The 20,237-nt window shown below is 40.1% G+C and overlaps 1 protein-coding gene across 1 annotated transcript in view; it reads right to left on the bottom strand.

Moving 5' to 3' along the window:
• The window catches only part of sppl3 (signal peptide peptidase 3), a 205,687-nt gene that overhangs the window by 46,971 nt on the left and 138,479 nt on the right, over positions 1–20,237 (bottom strand). Inside the window, exon 6 of the mRNA XM_060843725.1 lies at positions 20,117–20,229. Coding sequence (XP_060699708.1) covers positions 20,117–20,229 — 113 coding nt within the window. The remainder of the gene's footprint in view (positions 1–20,116; positions 20,230–20,237) is intronic.

Below are 20,237 nucleotides of genomic sequence, written 5' to 3'. Positions count from 1 at the left end.
ATTGAGCTTTCGGTTACATGTCCAAATAGTTCCTTACGTAGTTCAGTATTAAAGATTACTTCAGAACATTTCAATGAAGTATACTGTTAAAGATTCTATATAAATTGCTAATGTAAAATGATATGTTATATATTAATATAAATAACAATGGTATAGCTTAGAGAGCTCAAAACTTTTATGGGAAGGGAAGAATTTAATATTTTGATGATAATTATGCAGATTTTTTAAAAATATTTAAATTGACCATTGTTCAGTATCTGTCAAAACAACTGCCAATTCCACATTGTGAATACCTTTGGCCATGAACCCATCTCTTAAATGGAACTCTCACAAAACACAAAGATACTCTTGGTAGTACACAGAATTCTTTCCTGTCAAAGAATTCCAAACTGTGACATCCACAGTGTCTCAAAAAAGAAGATTTACCACAGTACATACATACATCACGACTAGTTATAATAGATATGAATATGACAGGAACAATGAGGTGATGCAACACCTTCATATTGGGCCTCTTGTGGTACTGTGGTAGTTATAGTCAGTCATAGAGATGTACAGCATGGAAACAGACCCTTCAGTCCAACTCGTCCCTGCCAACCAGATACCCTAATCTAATCTAGCCCCACTTGCCAGCGCTTGTCCCATATCCCTCTAAACCCTTCCTATTCATACACCCATCCAGATGCCTTTTAAAATGGTGTAATTTATCAGCCTCCACCACTTCCTCTGGTGGCTCATTCCACACATGCATCACCCTATGTGAAAATGTTGCCTCTTTGTTCCCTCTTAAAATTTTTCCCCTCACCCTAAACCTACGCCCTCTAGTTCTGGACTCCTCCACCCCAGGGAAGAGATCTTGTCTCGTTACCCTGTCCATGCCCCCCATGATTTTGTAAACCTCTAAGGTCACCCCATAGACTCCGACGCTCCAGCTCGCCTGTAGCTCAAATTCTCCAATCCTGGCAACATCCTTGTAAATCTTTCAAGTTTCACAACATTCTTCCTGTAGGAGGGAGATCAGAATTGTTCGTAACATTCCAGAAGTGGCCTGAACAATGTCCTGTACAGCAACATGACCACCCAGTCCCTACGCCTGGATCAGAAGGCCCGGGTTAAAGAGCCACTTGCTCCAGAGGTATGTTGTAACATCTTTGAACAGGTTGATTAGAAAAATTGGTTTAAACAAAGAGCACAATTCTAAAAAGAGTGCAGGAACAAAAACACTTGGGTGTATATGCGTAAATCTTTACAGATGGCAGGGGAAGTTAAGAAAGCGATTTAAAAAAGGTGTATAGGTCCATGAACTTTATCATTTGAACCACTGAACATTAAAGCAAAGATGTTCTATTGAGCCTTTTATAAAATACTGGTTTGGGCTCAACTAATGTGGTGTGTTTAATTTGGACACTGCACTAGAGGCTAGGTGTGATGGCTTTACAGGTGCAAAAGATGATTTCAGGAATGGTTTCAGGAATGGTTTCAGGAATAAGGAACTTGAAGTAATTGGATAAATTACAGCAATAGGGTTCATCTTCAAAGATGTGAAGGTTAAAAGGATATTTGCAGTAAGTTGCCAAATCATGAGGGATCCAGACAATGCCAAAATGAACTATTACTATTGGTGGAAGGGGAACCAGAGGATAAAGATATGAAGTGATTGACAAACAGCAATGAGCAACAGGAGAAACCTTTTTTATGCAACTTACAATGACCTAGAATGCACTGCTTGAGAGACAGATGGAGGCAAATTCAATCATGGCTTTCAAAGGAGCACTAGATAAGCAGCTGTAGGGGGAAAAAAAGATTATGCAGCTAACTGGAAAGAGCTGCCAAATGGGACTAACTCTTAAAGAAAGCACAGAAACGACAGGCCAAATGACCTCCTCCTGTAACCATGATTCTTTAATCAACTACAAAGAAATTAATTTGTTAACTTGCCAGGCTTTAAATCTCAATTCTTTGAAGTCAGGCAATATGCCACCCAAGTACAATACAGAAGGAACACATTGAATAACAAAACAGCAATTCAAAGGGCTTAAGGTGATGCTTAAACACTGGAAGTTTTCTTAATCACAAATTAAGAACCTTTAACACAGATTGAGAGAGACATCACTTGATTGAGATAGAGGCCAAGCGAATATATCAAAGAATTGTGTGAAGGGTAGAGGTGCCGTAAATAAGATTAACTGCAAAAAGTGTGTGGGGGTTCCACTGAAGAGTGGGGAGTTGGTGTTACTTTTTTTTTGCCCTAACCTCTATCATTTGATTTCCAATTTTGAAGAAGGAACAGGTAAATCAGTAGCTTCTATTATTAGACAAATAGTTATCAGTGTTATATTGTTTTATCAGCAGATATTTTCTAATCAACCTGTTCAGAGATGCTATGACACTCCTCTGGAGCAAGTTGGGTGGCTGAGTGGTTAGCACTGTTGCCTCACAGCGCCAGGGATCCAGGTTCAATTCCAGCCTCGGGCATCTGTCTGCAGAGTTTGCGCATTCTCCCTGTGTCTGCGTGGGTTTCTTCCAGGTGCTCTGGTTTGCTACCACAGTCCAAAGATGTGCAGGTTAGGTGGATTGGCCAAGCTAAATTCCTCTGTGTTTAGGGTCGTGTAGGCTTGGTATATTAGCCAGGGGATATGTGGAGTTACAGTTATAGGGTAGGAGGATGGGTCTGGTGGGATGCTATTTAGAAAGAGTCGGTCTAGACTCAATGTACTGAATAACCTACTTCCACATTGTAAGGATTCTACAATTCTGTGAAACTGGCTCAGAAGGTAGGGACACTACCATACTCCTTTGCCACTTGACCCCAATATTGCAAAGTAGATATTTTCTATTCAACCTGCTCAGAGGTGTTATTACACGCTTCTGGAACAATTTAGACTTGCATCTGAACCTCCTGGTTCACAGGTAGGGACACAACCAATGTGCCACATGACTTCAGAATTGTGGCAGTGTTGAACTTTTCAGGTGACGTAGGTGATGTGCTGCAAATGTAGAATGCAGGATCTTCTGGCTGCCAGTGTGATTTAGGTCAAACAGTCTGCAAGAACTTTTGACTCAGTTACTTAGCAGGTGGCCAAGCTGCAGCCCATCAGGGAGAGGGAATTTACCCAGACACCTTATTCAAGGCGGTGCTCACACCCCTTGGATTAAGAAAATCTGATTCAGTTAATGATCGAAGTCAGGAGGATGTGGTTGCAAGTGGGACAGGTTTAGGGATTCAAAGCACAGGAACTTCAGCCTTTGAAACTACCTAACAGGCTTGCTCAGATGCTTAAACTGAGATTAAGGACTTCAGCGCAGATGAGGTAACTAGCCAGCCATGGCCAGAAAGGAAAAACAAGAGGCTGTGCCAATGCAAAGGTTTGGGAATCTGGAGAGGAACTTGCAGTAAGGGGAGGATTCCATGGTACCAACATCGACCTGTGACCAATGACATAAGTAGAACTCGGTAAGAGCATAGGTTGCAACAGGTACTGAAAGTGGCTAATGGAATGTTATCCCTTTACAAGAGGATTTCAGCATAAAAATAAAGGAGTTATGTTTCAATTCTAGTGCTTTAGTGGGTTTTGACCTCCTTATTCATGGAAGAATATAAATGCATGAGGAGACAGCTGAGAGGAGGTTCTGCTAGACTGACATTCTGTTTGAGTGGGATTTCTTAACCAGAAAGACTGGACAAGCTGGATTTGTTTCCACTGGAGCTTAGAAGAGAGTGAGGAGTGATTTAATTGCAATGTGTAAGAGCCTGAATGGTCTTGACAAGACGGATGTGGAAAGGATGTTTACTCTTATGGGTGATTCCAGAACTATGGGCCACAAAATTAGGGCTGATTACTTCAGGATAGAAGCGAGGGGAATTTTTTTCTCAGAGACAAGTGAGGCTTTGGAACTTTCTGGCTCAGAAGATAGCAGAAGGGGTACCATTAACTATTTTTAAGGTGGTGATAGAAAAATTGTTTAGAAAGAGAATAAAAGGTTACCAATGTTATGAGAACATTAAATTTGAAACAAACAGATCAGCCTGATCTTGCTTAAAGTAACAGTATGAATGAAGGGCCAAATACCCTCCCTTCTGTGCATGTGTGTTCACATGTATGTTCAGAAATGAGACTTACTCCACACAATCAATCATTCTTATATTGTTGCAATCTTAGCTGGAAATCCTTTAAACCCAGAGATATATGGAAGATAAATAGTGTAAGACGATGATTTAGATACTCAAAGATTTTTAAAGATTCTGAAGACAGACAGCCAATGATCAAGTTAATATTATCGTAAATGATTGCAATGTTAATGATAATGTTTTACACCTATGTTAAGAACAATGCTTAAAATAAAGCACACTGATATTAACAGTCTCCACAATGTACATATTTCAAAACTGAAATCAAATATTGACTTAGTTAAACATTTTTAATCAAAATATGAAATATAAAACTACTTAAGTCCCCAATTTTAGTGGAATGCTAAATTGATTTCTTTTTAATTTTTCTGCTACATTTTATTTTAAGCTTTGATGTTTCCATTCTAGCTACGATGTCTAACTACTTCGCCACATAAATAACCAATTTAGTCATCCACATTAAACAACATAACATACGCTCTATTTGCAAATACACACACATTTGAGCTTCAAATCTGGCTCCTGTATTGAACTTACAAAATCAAAACATTCTACATGTTTTTTTAAAAAAAAACTTCTCAAAACAATGAAAGTCACTTTTGACTAAGCCGCTGACATTTGATCTTTCTGCTCTCTGCCACTTGTACTATTATTAAATTCAGTTGAGAGTTTAATAAAAACAAAAATAGAAGTTGATGCAAAAGCTCAACGGGTCTGAAACGTGTTTGATTTCTCTTCACAGTTAAAGTTTTGGGTCTGGTGACCCTTCCTCAGAACTCTAACAGACTTTTCTGAAGCTACTGTTTAATTTACATATGGCACAAATGAAATACCACATATTATAAACTGAAATTAAAATTCCAATTGTAAATCACCACAGAAATTAGATTTTTCATCAGGTGTTGAATCAGCAGAATCTGAAAGGTGACTACAATGTTTGATTCTGGTAAAGCTGCCATTGTCTGATCAGAGAACTGAATACGGTTTAACCGGAGAGTCACCACACCTCAGCGGAGGGAAGAGGTTGAGGAGGAAAGTCCTACATGGTAAATCTTCACCTGGTTTGGGAATTGAACCTATGCTGTTGACATCACACTGCATCATAAACCAACCATCCAGCAACTATCACAAGAGAGTTTAGCCATTGATACAATAATTATACACCAAAAAGTAATACTGAAATTCCTCACAAATCTTTAGTATGGCAAGAGGTTAGGGGAACATCAGGGGAACACAATTTATTTCACAATCAGGTATTGGTAACTAACACAAGCCAGTGAAGAAGAATGCATCACCAAAAATGGCACAATAAGCGATTGCAAGGATGCAGAGATTGAAGAAAATCAGTCAACTTTTCACTGTGGCTAATTTGCAACTAATATTTTCACAATATAGAATAGAGCATTGCCATTCTGGCAACTTTGTAACAGGTACAAGATGGAAAAGATGTCCACAAACTGAAGTCCCAACCAAGTGGATAATAGTGGGAAGGTTCGAGAGGAAGGTAATGTGATCAATGACTTTAAATGGCTTGAAGTGACAAGGAGGGATAATTTACCTCAGTAACAGTTAAATTAGATGGCATCTGTGACTTTGATAAGAGCTATTTCATTCTGCAGCAAGGGTGGAAAGCTGCAGAGAAACATTTAAATAGAAAGTCTCAAGAAAGATGGGCATGGATTTAGAAAATGAGAAAATGAGTATAAGCAGTTCAGACAGAAAAGCCAAGTGTGAAACAGGGACAGTGGGGTCAAGAGGTTGTTTTTGCAAGAGGGTGAAAGTGACCGCAGAAAGGAAATTAACTGGTCAGAGGTTCAGCACCAAGTGAACTGGTGGTGGTTTTTGAGTGTAAAATATGCTCAGAAAGGGCATGCTTGAATTAGGAACCGAGGGAGATGAGTTCAGGAATGGACTGCTTTAGGGTCAGTCTGGTCAGGTGGACGAATGAAAGGAACAAAGTGGCAGAAGCAGCTCTCCATACGTTCTCATCTTGATGGCAAAGTCCATGAGCTTCTTGCAATTGTTGTGGAGGAGGAGTGTGTGCAGGAAACATGAGGGGGCTTAAGAAGATGGTATGAAGTCGAAACAAAAAGACAGAGCAATCAGTTTTGCATTTCAGGATGCTCCTATAATAGTGAGCAGCTTCATAAAACAAAAGCAGGATCCAACAGATCTCTATATGATCGAGCCAGAGTTGGCAGTGACTGACTAAATCAGCTGTCCCAAGTTGTTCAAGGTTGCATCTCTTGGGCTCAAGGGAGGACAAGTGTATGCAATAATTTAAATGAGGGCTGTGGACAGGAGGGGCATGGGTGACCAAATTAGCAGCTGCAGAAATGCTATGGTGAACAAATGCTGAAAGACTAGATAGTGGATTTTTTTTTCTCCCAGTGGCAGATGCAGAAGGAAGTGAAATCAGTGGAGGGAGGCAGATGTGGGTACAGAAAGATACAACGTGATCAAAGATGGCCATGACAGATTAAACAGCTCTTACTGCTGTTGCATTTTGTAAAATTCAAGCACAGAAATGAAGGCAACTTGAATTTTAATCAGGTATGTGATTAGAACAAACTACAAAAATAGCAGTATTTCACGTCAGACACACAACACCTCGAGGCTGAACCTTTATTGGATTTTAATTCAACAGCGTCTTTTAGGGTTAAACATACCCATGCAAGAACCCTCTGACTATCTGCAGCCTATATTTAAAAAATATGCTTGCTTATTTTTTTAAAGTAGCTATAAGGACTCCAGTTATTAAGGATTTGTGTCATTAAAATGACATGATGCAACTTTTCACCAACTAAGAGTCTGGGAAGAATTTGCACTTGAGTAGAATACAGAACTAATTAAGTCGGAGGAGAAGCAAAATGATTTTTTCTTACATTTGCAGTCTTCTCTTTCTGGATTGGATGAGTATTGCACACAGCCTTCAGAGGTGATCGGGGGCTCTTAAAGTAGAGCTTTATGAGTAAGGTGGATCTTTTTCCTCACCTTTTGTTTCTAATATATTCAGGAGAAAGTGAGGACTGCACATGCTGGAGATCAGAGTCAAAAAGTGTGGTGCTGGAAAAGCACAGCTGATCAGGTAGCAGGAGAGCAGGTAATCAAGGGGGAGAGTCGACATTTCAAGCACAAGCACTTCATCAGGAATGTCACATATATATTCATCAGTGGATTTCTGAACTGCACACAACGTCACCTCACATTGATGAATTTGATTCGGATAGTCAAATTTCAAAGTAGCTAGCATATTTGTTTAACCGAGTGAAACTTCTGAAATGTGAAGTAGTTTCTTTTTATATTAAACCGGTATAATTTGCAAACAATTTTCTCAGCCTGTTCTAACCTGAAAACACAATGCACACTTCAATCAAATTTATGCCAAGAGTTATTTTGGAACTGTCAAAATCCACCACTTGTGCAACATTCCCGATGAAGGGCTTATGCCCATAATGTCGACTCTCCTACTCCTTCTCGGATGCTGCCTGACCTGCTGTACTTTCTCAGCAGCACATTTTACTACTCTGATCTCCAGCACCTGCAGACCTCACTTTCTCTGAGCACTATATACACACACACACACACACACACACACACACACAAATCATTGAAGGATCTTTTACCAGTTAAAAACTTAACTCTCTTTGTAAAGTCTATAAGAAACCAGAATACTATCCAACATACTACCATCTGCATAGCCAATTAAGTTTTATTTTAAATCTACTGCATTTCAGATTTCATCAGATAGGGTGAAGGCTTTGCTTCTGAATCTGAAGATCAAGTTAATTTACTGTTTTAAATAAAGAGGCCTTTCAACAAATACAGGGCTTACAAATCTAAGCAAAACATTTCAATCAGTAACTGTCTTGCAACACTAATGTGCTAAAGGTATTTTTTAAAAAATCTAATAAAATCTGTTTTATTCTATGCGTAATGATACACTGGGCATCAAGGTGAGATACATGAAATACATGGCATGGTAAGTGAGGGTGCCAATGCAGGATTACCTTCCACTATAAAAGCAAATGCAATGAAAAAAAATTAAACTTGACGTTTATAAATTTATCAAGTGTCTGAATTAAAGTCTTTTTTTACTGATTTAAAGATTTCTGGCTAGCAAAGGATCACTTACATCAGTAAAAGGCTGCTAGCAATAATTATATGCAAGACTTTACAATTCTCAATACAAGGAGTTATCTTTAATCAAACACTTGAAGAACCGAAAGCTTGTGATTTCAAATAAACCTGTTGGACAACCACCTGATATTGTGAACTTCTGATTCAAATGACAGGTAATTATTAAATTTAATCAACATATTAGATTAATTGATTCCTCACTGTCTGTGGATCCAGGTACTCGTGAGGTACCCCATCTGGCAAATGCAGGAAGTATATTCCCAATGAACAGTAGTTCAGAACCAGGGAGTCGCAGCTTAAGGATGGGGGTAGACCATTTAGGACGAAGAAGAGGAGTGATTTCTTTCCCCAGAGAGTGGTGAGCTTCTGGAACTTCGCAATAGAAGGCAGTGGAGGCCAAATATTGAAAGCTTTCAAGGGGTTTGACAGAATTAGAGTTACAGAGTCAAAGATGTACAGCACAGATACAGACCTTTTGGTCTAACTCATCCATGCCGACCCTGAATTAATCTAATCTCTGGCCAGCATTTGGCGCATATCCCCCCAAACCCTTCCTATTCATATAGTCATCCAGATACCTTTTAAATGCTGTAATCGTACCAACCTCCACCACTTCCTCTGGCAGCTCATTCCATACACGCACCACCCTCTGCGTGAAAATGTTGTCCCTTAGGTCCCTTTTAAATCTCCCCCCCTCACCCTAAACCTATGCACTTTAATTCTAGACACACCCCAACCCAGGGAAAAGACCTTGCTTATTTACACTATCCGTGCCCCTCGTGATTTTATAAACTGCAATAAGGTCACCCCTCAGCCTCCAACGCTTTAGGAAATCCACAACTTATTCAGCCTCTTCCTGTAGCTCAAATCCTCCAACCCTGGCAACATCCTTGTCAATCTTTTCTTAACCCTTTCAAGTTTCACAATTTCTTTCCTGTAGGAGGAAGACCAGAATTGCATATAACATTCCAAAAGTGACCTAAGCAATGTCCTATACAGCTGCAAATGACCTCCCAACTCCTGTACTCAATACTCTAGCCAATAAAGGAAAGCATACCAAACACCACCTTCACTATCCTATCTACCTGCAACTCCACTTTCAAGGAACAATGAACCTGCACTCCAAGGTCTCCTTGTTCAGCAACACTCCCTAGAACCTTACCATTGAAGTCCTGTCCTGATTTAAGTTTTTAAAATGCAGCACCTCACATTTATCTTAATTAAACTCCATCTACCACTCCTTTGCCTAAGATCAAGGTCCTGTTGAACTGAGGTAGCCTTCTTTGCTGTCCAGCACACCTCCAAATTTGGCGTCATCTGCAAACCTATGAATTGTACTTTCTACTTTCACATCCAAATCATTTATGTAAAATGACAGAAAGCAGTGGAGCCAGCACCAATCCTTGTGGCACACCACTGGTCATAGGCCTCCAATCGGAAAAGAAACCCTCCACAACCATCCTCTGTCTTCCATCTTTGGGCCAGTTCTGTACCCAAAAGATTAGTTCTCCCTGTATTCCAACGGGATCTAACCTTGCTAACCAGTCCACCATGAAGAACCTTGTTGAATGCCTTATTGAAGTCCCTATCGACCACGTTCATTGCTCTGCCCTCAACAATCATCTTTGATACTTCTTCAAAAAAATTCAGTCAAGTTTGAGAGACATGATTTCCCACGCACAAAGCCATGTTGACTATCCATAATCAGTCCTTGCTATTCCAAACGCATGTAAATCCTGTACCTCAGGACTCTCCCCAACAATTTGCCCACCAACGATGTCAGGCTCACTGACTTATAATTCCCTGGATTTTCCTTACCACCTTAAATCGTGGCACCATGTTAGCCAATCTCCAGTCTTCTGGCACCTTACCTGTGACGATCGATGACACAAATATCTCAGCAAGAGGCTTTGCAATCACTTCTCTAGCTTCCCCCAGAGTTCCAGGGTACACCTGATCAGATCTGGAGGATTTATCCCACCTTTATCTGTCCAGCACCTAAGACATCCAAGCACTACCTCCTCTGTAATTTGGACATTTTTCAAGATGTCACCATTAACTTTCATGTTCTTCTCCACAGTAAACACTGATGCTAAATACTTGTTTAGTATCTCCCCCATCTCCTGGGTTCTCATACGTTGGCTGCCTTACTGATTTTTGAGGGACCCTATTCTCTCCCTAGCTACCCTTTGGTCCTTAATATATTTGTAAAATCCCTTGGGATTCTTCTTAAATTATTTGCCATAGCTATCTCATGACCCCTTTTTGCCCTCCTGATTTCCCTCTTAAGTACAGTCCAACTGCCTTAATATTCTAAGGATTCACTCGATCTCTGCTGTTTAAACCTTACATATTCTTCCTTTTTACTTGACTGAAACCTCAATTTCTCCTGTCATCCAGCATTCCCAACATCTACCAGAGTGAAAGGAAAAACTAACAAGAACTTACAGTCTCTGGATTCTTGTTCTCTCATTTTTGAAGGCTTCCCATTTTCTAGCCGTCCCTTTACCTACAAACATCTGCCCCTATCAACTTTTGAAAGTTATTGCCTCATACTGTCAAAATTGGCCTTCCTTCAATTTATAACTTCAACTTTTAGATTCTGAATATTCTTTTCCATCACTATTTTAAAAAAAATAGAATCACTTTGCTGGCCCCAAAGTGCTGATACCTCAGTCACTTGCTCTGCCTTATTTCCCAATACGTGGTCAAGTTTTGCATGCTCTCATGTAGGTACATACACATACTGAATCAGAACATTTTCTTGTACACACTCAACTAATTCCTCTCCATCTAAACCCTTAACACTATAGCAATCCCAGTCTATGTTTGGAAGGTTAAAATCCTCCATCATTAACACCCTATCATTCTTACAGATAATAGAGGTCTCCTTAGAAATGTGTTTTGTAATTTCCCACTGACAATTGGGGTGTCTATAGTACAATCCCAATAAGGTTATCATCCCTTTCTTGTTTCTCAGTTTCACCAGTAACTTGCCTGGACCTATTTCCATGAATATCTTAAGTACAGTCGTAATGTTATCCCTTAACAACCAACCAATGCTCCCACTCCCCCTCCACCAAACCACCACCACCACCACCCCCTCTCCACACACCCCACCCCACCCCTAACACAGGTCACTTTTAGACCAGGAGAGATTCCAATGATCCAAAAGTGTAAACCCTTCTCCCCTGTAACACTCCTTAGCCATGCATTCATCTGCTTTATCCTCCTATTCCCACCCTCACTAGTTCATTACACTGGGAGTCATCCAGATATTACTACCCTCAAGGACCTCCTTTTCAAATTCCTGCTTAACTTTCTATATTGTCCCTTCAGAATCTCATTTCTTTCCCTTCCCAACTTGTTATTCCAATGTGTACAATGACCTCCTGCTAGCCCCTCTCCCCTTGGAGAATATTCTGCATTTTCTCAGAGATATCCTTGATCCTAATATCAGGGAGGCAGCCATTCTGATTTCTCGCTGACAGCCACAGAAATGTCTGATCTTAAGGCTTATGGGATCAAAGGGTATGGGGAGAAAGCAGGAACAGAGTAACGAGTTGAATGATAAGCCATGATCATGCTGAATGGTAGAGCTGGCTTGAAGGCCCAAGTGCCTATTCCTGCTCTTATTTTCTCTTTATGTTTGTGTCAGACTTGTCCAGACTGATTGCATGGTGCTTCACAGTAGACTGGTAAGTTACGTTGTAGCAGTATCTGCACTGTGTGTTATCCATGGCTAGTCCATGCCTCTATGCCCCTGTGCGTATCAAGGATTTGGTGCATAGCTCTTAAAATTGACGACATCAATCCAGTTTTATGGTCCAAATGAATCATGTCTTGGCGTGGTTTATGCTGAAGGTATTACATGTGTGCAAGTTGTTATTCTTGTTGGTTTACCCCAAAGAGACAATAATTGCCTTGTATTCAACCATTAATTCAAATTTTCATCAGCTAAGTAAACAAAGCAAAGTAAACAAGAGTTACAATTAACTATGACAACAGAATTAACATGGAAGAATATGAGTAGTAAAAAATGAGGTAGACAGTAGCAGAATTCAGGATGATGAAATGGGCAGACAAATCAATAGAATTACTAGAAAAGTGTCAATGAAGTGAGATACTTTGATAGAAATAATGAGTAGAGCCGACATAAACTAAATAGTACAGACTTTTTTTAGAAGGGTCAGGAATAAGCAGAGAGACCAAGTGTAAGAGTGTGGTCAGGCAGCATCCAGAGCAGGAGAGTTGACATTTCCAGCATAAGCCTTCATCAGGATGTGCTTTTCCAGCACCACACTCTGACTCTGATCGCCAGCATCTGCAGTCCTCACTTTCTCCTAGACCTAAGTACATAAGTCTTTGAAAGTGGTGGGACAAGTTGTAAAAACTGTTTAAAAAAAAAAGCATTTGGGATCCTTGCCGATGTTAACAGAGGCATTGTGCACAAAAGTAAATAATTATGCTGACCCTTTGTAAATCACTGGTTCAGCCTGAATTGAAGTTGAGTGGCCAATTTTAGGTACCACACTGAAGGATCGCCGGGTTTTGGAAAAAAAAAGTTCAGAATGGCACAAAAAATTTCAGGAGCAATGAGAAGATGGTAATATTCTTCCAAGAACAGGGAGAAGTTGAGAAGATTTGACAACAGTAGTGATACTCCTGAATTTTTTAAAAAACAATAGTTTTAATAAAGCAAGACTGTTTCCAGTGTCAGAGAACAGCGATTTAAGATGATTGCAAAAAAAAAAAGGAGCCATGAAGAAATTTCAAAACACACAGAATTATGATCCACAATGCACTGGGTGAAAAGATAAAAGGTAACAGAATTGCTAGTATCTTTGAAAGCAAAAAATGGATATTCATTTCTTCCCTTCAAATATAGTGCCAAGGAGGATTGATGAATTATTAAATGGATAGATCTATCAATGCAAGTAGAGTAGGCAAAATGGATAAGCAGGAGGCTGGAGGAACACAGCAAGGCAGACACCATCAGGAGGTGGAGACGCTGACGCTTCAGGTGGGGGTTGGAGGAGCTGCTGTGCCATATGCCTTCTTTACCATCCTATCCACTTGTGTGGCCACTTACAGGGAGCTATGGACTTGAACCTCAAGATCCCTCTGCACATCAATGCTGTTCTGAGTCCTGCCATTAACTGTATACTTTTCCTTAATATCTGATCGTCCGAAGTGCAGTAGTCCACACTTACCCGGATTAAACTCCATCTGCCAGTTTAAGGTCATTTATCTTGAAGACCCAACTATCTTTAGCTGCTTCAATGATCTTCCCTTCATGATAAAGGTCAAAAGTGAGAATTTTTGCCGATGTTTGCAGTGGTCAGCATCAGTTTTCTCAGAAATTGAAGCAACCCCATATCCAGGCATTTGAACAAGAGGTTTAAGGTAATAAGTGACGAGTAACATTGCCAGGGAATGACCCTCTTCAACAAGAGAAGAATCTAACAATCGCCACTGACACTCAATGGCATTATCATTGTTGAACTCCAAATTAACAACATCCTGGGTGTTTACAACAATCAGAATCTGAACTGTATCAGTCATACAAATACTGTGGCTACAACAGGTCGTCAGAATTTTGAAGTACGTTACTCTCAAAGCTTATCCCCAAGTCATAAGTCAAGAACTATTCAGAGGTTTGCCAAACTAATTCCTGGATTAAAAGGTTGTCTTACGAGGAAAGGTTGGACTGGTTAGTCTTGTATCTGCTGAAGCTGAAAAGTGTAAGAGGTGGACTTGATTGAGAAAAGAGATAAGGGATCTTGACAGCATGGATGTGGAAAGAACGTTTGTTCTCCTACAAGAATCGACAACTAGAAGTCACTGTTTAAAATGCAGGGCTGCCCATTTAGGACAGAGATAAAGAACATTGCTTTCTTATAGAGGGCCTAAGACGACACTGGAAAAACAGTTTTTCAATACTTGTAAGACAGAGGACAACAAATTCTCAATAATTGTAAGGGGTGAAAGTTACAAGGCTGAGGAAGAAATAGAGTAATCACATCAGCCACTCAACAAGATGGCGGAATGGGGTCAAGGAACCAAATGGCCTACTCCACTTTTAACATGTATGTTTACGTTTGACGGAATACTTGCCAGATGAGAGCAACTTCAATAGTACTCAAAAAGCACAGCACCACCCAGAACAAAGCAGCCTACCTAATTAGCATCCTACCCAGTTCCTTCAACATTCACTTCCAACACCACCAATACAGTGGCAACAATGTATACCTTTTAAAAGATGTACGGCAGCAACTCATCATGGTCCTTCACAATACCTTCCAAACCCATAACCTGAGCCACCTAAGCAGATGTACAAAAACACTACCAAGTTCTTTTCAGGACAGGCATCATCCTGATTGGAATTATAGCGTTATTCCTTCATTATCACAGAGACAGGTTCTGTGACTCTCATTATAGCACTACACTCAAGGACCAAAGGGTCAGCAACACTTTGGTGCATCTATACTTTAGGAGCTCAGGTATTCAATAACAGCTCCTGAACACCTTCTAGAAAGCAATCCAGGATATGCAGTAAGTGCAAGCTTAGTTGGTGATGCCTACTTTTCTTTACAAGCAATTTTAAAATGTGTATGTTAACAGACCACATCACAAAGGTTCCAGATTTGTCCTGAGTTAATACAGCTAAGCAGAATCAGAACTGAAGTCAAAATTTTCCACTCCAAACTTCCACTATGCAAAGACCTCCACTTGCCCATAATTCTATGGCCACTGTTGAAAGTCCATGCAAACACCCAGTGGGTGAGGTCCTGCTTGGTTTGGATATAATGTTCTCCACATTGGAACAACCCAAAACATCTCTCTACTAACAATCCAGCAGAAATCAAAACCATCAGAAGAACTGGAGGCAGGCAAAGAAGTATAGAACCATTAAGGGTCCCTGATACTGCCCAAAGTCGAAAAATTTCCAGTACATTAACAAATTGCTGAAAGGAGTTGTATCAAAACATTGACACACTAGATACTAGAAACAAAAGCCTGCAATTTAAAAAAAACTTTTCACATTCCAAGGCTTTTCCAAAGCAATAGAAAAGCAAAGATGTTATGACAAAAATCTAGGCTTTACAAAGAACCTGTATAGAATATCAGTGGTGGGCAAGTTGTCAGAGGGAATCCTGACGTACATAATTTATATGTATTTTGAAAGGCAAGGACAGATCAAGGATAGTCAAGATGGCTAGGTGCGTGGGAAATCACATCTCATTAACTTGATTGGGCTTTTTGAACTAACAAAGAGGATTGACAAAGTGGTGGACATGATCTATATGGACTTCAGTATGGTGTTCAACAAGGTTCCTCAGTGTAGACTGGTTAACGAGATTAGATCATATGGAATACAGGAAGAACTAGCCATTTGGATACAGAATTAATTCGAAGGTAGAATACCAAGGGTGGCGGTGAAGGGTTGCTTTTCAGACTTGTCATTTACATAAATGATTTGGATGCGAACATAGAAGGTATAGTTAGTAAGTTTGCAGATGACACCAAAATTGGAGATATTGTGGACAGTGAAGGTTACCTCAGAGTACAACTGGATCTTGGTTAGATGGGCCAATGGCTGAGGAAAGGCAGATGGAGTTTAATTTAGATAAATGTGAGGTACTGCATTTTGAAGTGGCAAATCAGGACAGGACTTATACACTTGGAGATAGTCTGGACACCTAATGATAAGTGGGGAGCTGAACAAAGTGACCTTAAAGTGCAGGTTCATAGCTTGTCAAAAGTTGCGTTCCAGGTCGACAGGACAATGAAGGTGCTGTTTGTTATGCTTGCCTTTATTGGTCTGAGCATTGAGTATAGAAAATGGGAGGTCATGTTGCAGAGTAAAGGACATTGGTTAGGCCACTTTTGGAATGCTGCATTCAATTCTGGTCTCCCTGCTAAAGAAGGGATTTGTGAAACTTTAAAAGATTCAGAAAAGATTTATGTGGATTTGAGCTATGGGGAGAGGGCGAATAGGCTGGGGCTATTTTCTTTGGAGTGCCAGAGGCTGCAGGGTGACCTTATAGAGGTTTATAAAATCATGAGGGGCATGGATAGGGTAAATAGACATTGTCTTCTCCCTCCTCTGAGGTGGGGGAGTCCAGAAGAGGGCATAGCTTTAAGGTGAGAGGGAAAAGATATAAAAGGGACTTAAGGGGCAACTTTTTCCACATAGAGGGTGGCGCATGTTTGTTTCATTCAATTTCTCTCGACTATTTTGCAGTAAAACTATAAAGGTTGTTTGAAATGAACAGCATGAAATTTAATTAATCACTCCACATTATTAACTAAGTGATGATTAGCAGATATTAAACTAAAAGTTAGGTTGTGATTAAAAGTACATCCTGCAGAGAATATTTTCCAATAACCCACGTCTCTACACAAAGAATGAAAACCAAATTGTCATAGAACTGTACAGCACAGAAGATATAGACTGTGGGCGGCACGGTGGCACAGCGGTTAGCACTGATGTCTCACACCGCCAGAGACCCGGGTTCAACTCCCGCCTCAGGCGACTGACTGTGTGGAGTTTGCACGTTCTCCCAGTGTCTGTGTGGGTTTCGTCCGGGTGCTTCGGTTTCCTCCCACAGTCCAAAGATGTGCAGGTCAGGTGAACTGGCCATGCTAAATTGCCCATAGTATTAGATAAGGGGTAAATGTAGGGGTATGGGTGGGTTGCGCTTCGGCGGGTCGGTGTGGACTTATTGGGCCGAAGGGCCTGTTTCCACACTGTAAGTAATCTAATCTAATCACCTTAAAACCTATGCCCTCTAGTTTTGGACTTCCCTACCTTGGGGAAGAGGCCTTGGCTATTTACCCTATCCATATCCGTATTTTAAACCTCTACAAAGGTCATCTCTCAGCCTTTAACACTCCAGTCTATTCAGCCTCTCCCTATAGCTCAAGTCCTCAACCCTGGCAACATGCTTGCAAATCTTTTCTGAAGCCTTTCAAGTTTCACAACATCTTTCCTACAGGCAGGGAGACCAGAATTGTACTCAATATTCCAAAAGTGGCCTAACCGATGTCCTGTACACATGACCTCCCATTTTTACATTAAATATACTGACCTATAAAGGCAAGCATACTGAACGGCTTTTTCACAATCCTACCTACCTGAGAATCCACTTTCAAAAACTGAACCTGCACCCTAAGATCTTTGTTCGGTAACACTGCCCAGGACATTATTATGTGTAAAAGGTCAAACGTACCTAACCTTCATACAAAAGCAAGTCAGAAGGTAATGACTGCACATAAAATTCTGTTCAAATTTTAAAATTATAAATTGTCTTCACATTGATACAATGCTATGATGAAATCTATGGCAGTTTAGGAAGCAAAACAATATAGAGTCGGGTGCAGAATGAGGATTTCTTTGAAGCAAGCATAGGGTAGGGGAATGCGTCTGGGTAGGTTACTCTTAGAAGGTCCATGTGGACTTGTTTGGCCAATCAGCTGGTTTCCACATTGTAGGTAATCTAATCTAATCAAAAAGTGGAGATATACAAAATCAAGGTGTCATCTCTGTGGGAGTAGGTAATTATATTGCACGTTTACACTCAATGGTTGGGATGGGCAAAAACTGACATAATAGTTAAAAAAAAAGATGTTTTAAACACACTAGTGATGGTCTGATCTTACTAAAGTCAAAACAACATTTTTTTTTCTTAGCCACTGACTTGATATGTTTTTTTACTTCATCTAAAGTAGACTTGTAAATATCAAATCTTTTTGCATGATTCCAGTCACATTTTGTTTGCAATATATGTTTTTGCAACTTAAGGTTTTATTCCATGTCTGCACTTATTAAAACATAAATCTATGCCTGCCACATGTTTGCGCAAAGTGACAGTAATTTTACTTAAACTTAAAAACTCAGCATAACATCACTAACAACATTACCAACTTATTACTCACGGGGGACACTACAACAATTTTTTTTAAATCAAAGCCTAGAAATGGAGTTAGGAGTAGCTTTAAGCAACAATTTATTTTTATAATCCATTTCATCTATCTGCCACTACAAGAAACCTCAAAAATTTTAGACCAGTGCTGTTGTCATTTTAAGCACTGATAATCTGCCTGACATTTACTCAACCAGTGCTAATATATCCAAATGAACAGGTGACATATTACCTCGACAACCGGGTAGAATCCCAGCCCCGTAGTAACTGTTCTAACTCCTTCAGACTAGCGCTCAAGTAATTTCCAAATGTGCCAGAGAGTTAACTTGGTTTCAAACCTACATCAAAATACTTGTCACCCGAGAAAATCTAGATCCATGTTCCTTCTCTGACCTGAGCCATTAGGAACGGTAAATGCAGGATACCCACATACCAAGAGTTCTTTACAAGTGATAAGTAGCAGAACTTACACTAACTTGTACGACTGCACTGCCACCATCCTCCCCAATTAATACATGCATCCATGTTGGCATTTCCAATTGGAATTGTGGACAAAGATTCAGCAGCATCGAGCTAGACTTTCAACACAAATATAGGAAATTGGTGAGGCCTCTTTTGAAATACTGCATCCAGTTCTGGCCATCCAGTTATAGGGAGAATATTAAGCTGGAGTGTATTCAGAAGAGATTTACCAGGATGTTGCCAGGTTTGGAAAGTTGGAGTTATAAAGAAAGGCTGAACAGGCTGGGACTTTGTTTCCACTGGGACATAGGAGGTTGAGGGGCAATCTAATAGAAGCTAATAAAATAATGAGGGGTATAGATAGAGTTAATGGTTGTTGCCTTTTCCCTAGAATGTGTTATTTCAAGACTAGGGAGCACATTTTTAAGGTGAGAGGAGAGAGACTTAATTTTTACGCTGAGGGTGGTACACAGAGTCAGAGATATACAGCATGGAAACATCAGTCCAACCCATCCATGCTGACCAGACGTAGATGAACTTCCTGAGAAAGTGGTGGATGTGGGTACAATTACAACATTTAAAACATACTTGGATAGATACACGAATAGGAAAGGTTTGGAAGGATCTAGTCCAGGAGCAAACAGGTGGGACTAAATTAGTTTGGGATTATGTTCGGCATGGACTGGTTGGATTGAAGGGTCTGTTTCCGTGCTGTATGACGTTTTGACAATCATGGTAGCTAAGAGCTCTGGATGTTAAAAGCACATTCTTATATGTAGCTTCTAGATAATACTTCCCAGTCAGTCTAGCAATAAGGTTCAGAGTATTTTTTAAATGAAAAACTGCCTTCAACTTAATGGAAATAGCTTAAGGCACAATAAGGCACTGCAATTTCTTATCTCAAAGGCTGATGTTAAATATGAAAGTTATAGTACCAACAGGTCCTCATAAGTGAAACTCAACAGTAAAACACTCAGATTAGAACTATTCCTTCTCATAGCTGAACAAGACAAAACCAAGATGGCATCTATAAACTGGAGCTAAACTGGAGATAATCATTTAGTTATTATTATCACAGGCTGACAGCATCCTCACGTCACCTATCTTCAGGAGAAGCTCCAATGCTCACTTTACACTACAATGTATAATAGGAAGTAAACCGAGTTTCAGTTCTTTAATCCTTTGCTTTATCAGCAGGAATTTCCTCCACATATCCGTCCTCTTCCCCTTTTGAATCCCTTATTGAATTTCAAGAAACTGCACATCACATTAACAATTTTCACAACATCATTGGCAAGTGTCTGACGCAGTCAAATCTTTACCACAGCACTGAGAAAGGTTTTGATGATCAGCACAGCTGGGTGTCATTGACAATTTCATGAAACAGAAACAGCATACTGAGGAAACAGCACAAGTTTCAAAATGGTGGCATTCACCCACAGATTGCTTCACTCACCATCCATCAGTAGCCAATGCCCTGTCAATACCCAGATAAGCACAAGCATTACTGAAAGGGAAAATGACAGTAGTTCAGCAGCAGTGAATCGTCCACAGCAGCCAAATGAAATTCTGAAACA

The sequence above is a fragment of the Hemiscyllium ocellatum genome, chromosome 24 (assembly GCF_020745735.1).
Source record: "Hemiscyllium ocellatum isolate sHemOce1 chromosome 24, sHemOce1.pat.X.cur, whole genome shotgun sequence".
NCBI lineage: Eukaryota > Metazoa > Chordata > Chondrichthyes > Orectolobiformes > Hemiscylliidae > Hemiscyllium > Hemiscyllium ocellatum.
This window is presented reverse-complemented; position numbering and strand designations above follow the sequence as displayed.